General features: G+C 52.7%; 1 protein-coding gene across 1 annotated transcript; it reads left to right on the top strand.

Annotated features, from left to right (window-relative positions):
* Nucleotides 1-322: 322 nt before the first annotated feature.
* MRFAP1L2 (Morf4 family associated protein 1 like 2) lies at nucleotides 323-2,603 on the top strand. The gene is made up of 2 exons (XM_015137945.3): nucleotides 323-952; nucleotides 1,236-2,603. The coding sequence occupies exon 1, from the start codon at nucleotides 460-462 to the stop codon at nucleotides 808-810; it is 351 nt and encodes a 116-aa protein (XP_014993431.2). The 5' UTR covers nucleotides 323-459; the 3' UTR covers nucleotides 811-952; nucleotides 1,236-2,603.
* The last annotated feature ends 2,646 nt before the right edge of the window (nucleotides 2,604-5,249 follow it).

Genomic DNA, 5,249 nt, shown 5'->3' with positions numbered 1-5,249 from the left:
TAGAATGTTGGGAACTTAGAGCAGTGCTTGGGACACGGTTATATCAGCGTCAGCTGTTTCCTGAAACTAACGTGAAGTCGACTTCAACCTTCCAGCAGTGTGGCCCTAGAATCAATACCCAGGGAGCAGCGGCCCTAGTGCGGGCGGGGACGCGGGGTGCGCATGCGTGCGGGGGTATGCGGGTGCGCCAGTGCGCGTGCGCACGCAGGGCCGCCGAGGCGGGATCCCCGAATGCGGTTCTCGCTCGCTGCGTGGCGGTAAAGGACCCCGGGTGTCGTAAAAGGGCCGCAGTGGCAGCGCCCCGGCCGACGGCTGTTATCCCATTTTGGACGCCGTCCTCGCTGCGAAAAGTTGGGGCAACCTGTTGCTAGTCTGTTCGTTGGTGACAGCGAGGCTTCCGCGCTCGCTGCTGGTGGGCAGCCCCGCCGTGGCCCGCGGGCTGGAAGAGGCGGCGGCGTGATGCGGCCTGTGGACGCGGACGAGGCGCGGGAGCCCCGCGAGGACCCGGGCAGCCCGCTGAGCCCGGTGCCCCGCGCCGGCCGCGAGGACCTGGCCTCCCTGGAGCGCGAGCGCGCCCGGGCGCACTGGCGGGCCCGCAGGAAGCTGCTGGAGATCCAGAGCCTGCTCGACGCCATCAAGAGCGAGGTGGAGGCGGAGGAGCGGGGCGCCCGGGCCCCTGCACCCAGCCCGCGCGCGGAGGCGGAGGAGCGGGTGGCTCGGCTGTGTGCCGAGGCGGAGAGGAAGGCCGCGGAGGCGGCGCGGATGGGCAGAAGGATCGTGGAGCTGCACCAGCGGATCGCTGGCTGCTAGTGCTGCTGAGCCGGCGGGGTCGCGCGGGGAGGAGCCGAATCCGGCGGGGAGTGTCCCGCGTGGAAGGCGCTGGGCAGGCAGGGAGGGGAGCGCAGAGCCGTGCCACTCTCTCCGCCGAGTTGGTTTCATTCTTTTTTCATAGGTAATTAGAGAAAATAATTTGATAGGTTGTTGTAAAGAGTCATGACCACTTAAAGTATTTGCAGGACGTAGACCTGCTCTGTCAGTAGGTGGGGGGAGAGAGGTGTGAAGCGGAGGTACATGCTGGAAACCTGTGAATGTTACGAGATTGGAGCGTTTGCGATGACCTTCCTGCAGGTGGTAGCATTGTGCACAGGTAGTTGGGTTTGTTTGACTCCTGGATATGAGAATATCAAGCTCAAAATTTATGTTGTGATGATGAATTTCTCCCACTTGTACTTTAGGTGACCGACTGACGAACTGTGTTCACCTGATAAGGATTCCTGGCCGTTTGGACAGGCTCATACCAAGAGAGCCTTTCGTTTTGTCTCCCCTGTTTTTCTGCCTGCCTTTTCTCCACGTTAGCCACTCAATTTCCAGTAGCATCCTGGCGGATGACTTCAGCATTAGATGGTCAGGTGTATTTTTTGATTAATAGGTGCATTCAGTTTGGAAAAGACAGCTTTTCATTAACGTCCCACGTAAAGGAATATGGCCTATACGGTACGTACGCTGCTGCGTGGTCATATTTGTTCCTGTGATCTTACTGTATTTTCAAAGTTTGGAAATATACATACCGTGTGCTTTGCAATTGTTTTATGCTTCCTGGAATTTGGGGATTCACGAGAGACTTGAGGTTAGAGTTCTGCAAGAGAGAAGAGACTACATGATTGCAGCTGCTACATCAAGAACCCAAGCCCCAGTCAAGGTTGTGAATACGACTTTGGATGAGATTGAGAAGGCCCAGTGGACGGTTGGTCTTGAAGAGTGGCAGTGTATGGACTTGAGGACCTCTGCAGACCATCAGATCAAAGGAGGAGAGCTGTTTTGCGTGGTTTTTTGTTGTTGTTGTTTTTATAGCATTTTGCTTTTTCCTGGAATGTAATTTTCCTATGACGTGTTAACCGGTGCACATCGTGTAACCTGTCTGGTGAGCAACCTACAATTGGGATGAGTTCTAGGTACATGTGTTTGCTGACTTTGGGGTAAACTTTGTTAAAATACAGTCTCTGCCACAAATGCATGTGACCTGTTCAGGGGCCCAGAGTGGCGGAGGAAGGAAAGCTTCAAGCTGGCCATGGGGGTCCCAAACAGTCATTCCAGGCTTTGATGATGACTAGCCTAGGTCATTAGAGCCCAGACTCCACAGAGACTAAAATCAGAGCTCTGCCTTGTTGTGATAAAGTTCCTTTGCTTGGAAAAACAAATGCTGAAAGCCAGTTTTTTTTTTTTGTTTTTTTTTTTTGAGACAGAGTCTCGCTTAGTCGCCCAGGCTGGAGTGCAATGGCGCGATCTCGGCTCACTGCAAGCGCCGCCTCCCGGGTTCACGCCATTCTCCTGCCTCAGCCTCCCGAGTAGCTGGGACTACAGGCGCCCGCCGCCTCGCCCGGCTAATTTTTTGCATTTTTAGTAGAGACGGGGTTTTACCGTGTTAGCCAGGATGGTCTCGATCTCCTGACCTCGTGATCCGCCCGCCTCGGCCTCCCAAAGTGCTGGGATTACAGGCGTGAGCCACCGCGCCCGGCGAAAGCCAGTTTTTAAACTCTTTGTGCAGATGACCAAAGCAATTGACTTGGCCAGGAAAAGGTAAGATAAATAAACATTTTTCAAAATGAGTTTCTCCTTGATAGTGGTCACTGTCAAATGGAGGTGAATTGCTTCTGACTTAGGAGTTGTTCAAAGCCTGTAGCCCAGAATGGGGTTTGAGCTGCAGAAGGGGAAGAAAGCAGACCTAGGGTAGGAAGCGGGTGCCTCATGAGGCCATGTGGTCTGGCCCCAGCCTTAGGAGAGCTGAAGTCCATTCAGGCAACTAGTATTCCCGGTGACCACAGAGCTCCACACTATGCCAGGCACTAGGACTTTCTTGGAGAGACTATCTAGCGGGTTGAGACAGATCTGAAGACATAATTACAGTACAGTGTTCGCAGTGCTGGTCTTTGATTCAACACATAAATTGAGCACCTAGAGAGGCTGAGGCTACCTGACTGAACAGAGTGCTTGTAAAATTGCATCTGAGGGCCAGGCACGGTGGTTTGTGCCTTTAATCCCAATTCTTTGGGAGGCCTGAGCAGGAGGATTGCTTGAGGCCAGGAGTTTGAGATCAGCCTGGGCAACATGGTGAGACCCTGTCTGTAATAGAAAAAAAAAGTTGTATCTGTTATTCATAAGATGCTTAGTATTGTGTCTGGCCATAGTAAGTGCTGCCTAAGTATTTGTTAGATAACCCCTAAATGAGGAAAGCAGGAAAACAATGATATGTACCCATATTAGATAGTGTAAGTTCTGTGGGGGAAAAAATGGCATTGGGGGATCGGGTGTGGGGTTTCTAGTTGATTTGCATGGTCAGGTGACATGTCTGATACAACATTTGAGTGAAGGCTGATGTGTGGAATATACATGGGTGTCTAGGGAAAGAGTCTTCTAGACACAGGAATCAAGCAGGGTAAAAAGGAGAGGAACAGCATGAAGCCCAAGTGGGAAGGGAGGAAGCGGTGGGCACTGAGGTCAGAGGGAGAAGTGGCTGGATGCGAAGCTGGTGGGGGGTTGCCAGCCGAGGAGCGATGGGAGCTGACCATCTGTGAAGAGGTGGCTGCCGTGCTCAGGCCTGATAGTGGGAGACAAGGACAAGAGGGGGCAGCGCGGGGAGTGGGGGGCGGCGCGGGGAGTGGGGGGCGGCGTGGAGAGTGGAGCACGAACTCTGTGGGTGGTGGCGGTTGTGGACTGCATTGGGAAGGTGCCGAGGGCCTGCCTGTGGACACGAGAGGATTCAGCAACCGTTCTGAGGCTCGGGACCTGAGCGCCTATTTAGTACCATTTGTCAAACAAACTGGGCCACTTTTGAAAGTGAAGGGTGGCTCTATTAATAGAAATTCATTTGGGACTGCAGATGTAAACAAGGACTTTCACAGGCAAAGAGGTGCTTACTCTGTTTGGTGGGAGGACTTAGGGAGGAGTCCCCTCAGACCCACTGACTCTTGCTCTGAGCAGGAAGCATGGGCGCAGCTACACAAACAGCACCCCAAGCACGGGGAACACGAAACAGGCCAGGGGCCTAGCGCGGCCTGCAGAGGCCACCAGTGGGTGGAAACAGGGCGGTGGGGAATGGGGGGATCCTTCTGGAGACCTGTCTTTGAGTCTTGTGTCTCAGGTAAGGCAGGTGTGCTTACAGGTAAATACCTTTCCTTTTTTAAAAAAATTATCCCTGGGATTGTTAAATTTGCTTTAGCAAACTCATAAAGAGGAACATCATTCTATAGGATGTCAGTGGGATGGAAGGAGTAGAAGTCTAAGTAATGGTAGAAGTCAAAGACCACACAAAGGGGCCAGAAGGGAAATATTTTGCACTGGCCTATTGCCTCTGTTACCTCCCAGCCCAATTCCCTAAGCTCCTGCCAGTGTCAGGACACTGAGGATGTGCAAATGAGAAAACAAAAACCTGTATGACAAGAATCCACTTAGGATTAGGCACTTAACATACCTTATCTAATTTTCACAAATATCAGAGGTCATTTTATTATCCCCATTGTTCAGGTGAGGAAACTTCAGCCGAAAACAAAAGAGAAAACGAGCCTCAGAACCTTGCCTGGAAGAATTCAACTGGTGCCAAAGCTCTGTCACAACATCAGTAGCTCCTGGTGCGCCGTCTGCTTCCTCGACCCCCAGCAGGCACATCGGTCATGATGGTTTTCGAACCAATGGTTCAGAATGCTGAGTACTCGAGAGAGGGCTGCAGCAACAAGCGTGGGACTGAGTTTCTGGCCTCACAGAATGTTCCATGACAGACCCTCTTTGACTGACAAGGTGTGAGGTGTTGCTCAGGCTGAGTGAGATTCGGGGGCCTGAATGCAGGCATCCACCCTCTGCTCAGGTCCCATGTTCCAGATGTCTTCTGGACACCAACCAGTGGATGTCATAGGATGGATTCACCTCTTTGTTGATGTATTCATCCAGTGTGCTTTGCTGGCGATATACTAGGTCCTTGGGACACCAAGGAGCAGTTGGCTCCTTGGCACTGGAGTCATTGATTCATTTGTTCAAGTATTCTTTGAATAGGTACTGAAGACCTAGCATGCGCCAGGCCTGGAGTAGACATGACAGCCATCCTCTTGCACAGCTGCTGCCTTCAGAGAGTTTGCACCCTAGTGGGTGAGATGGCCACTTAGCAGCCCCTGCCTGTGGGTGAGAAGTGCTGAGCGTGAGCAAAGCCTAGGGTGGGTGGTATCTGCCCAGCCAGGCAATAGACAAGGCTCCTTCCCTGA

The sequence above is a fragment of the Macaca mulatta genome, chromosome 5 (genome assembly GCF_049350105.2).
Source record: "Macaca mulatta isolate MMU2019108-1 chromosome 5, T2T-MMU8v2.0, whole genome shotgun sequence".
NCBI lineage: Eukaryota > Metazoa > Chordata > Mammalia > Primates > Cercopithecidae > Macaca > Macaca mulatta.
This window is presented reverse-complemented; position numbering and strand designations above follow the sequence as displayed.

Excerpts from the sequence above, each read along its gene's own strand:
- MRFAP1L2 (XM_015137945.3), top strand. The coding sequence starts at position 460 with ATGCGGCCTGTGGACGCGGACGAGGCGCGGGAGCCCCGCGAGGACCCG.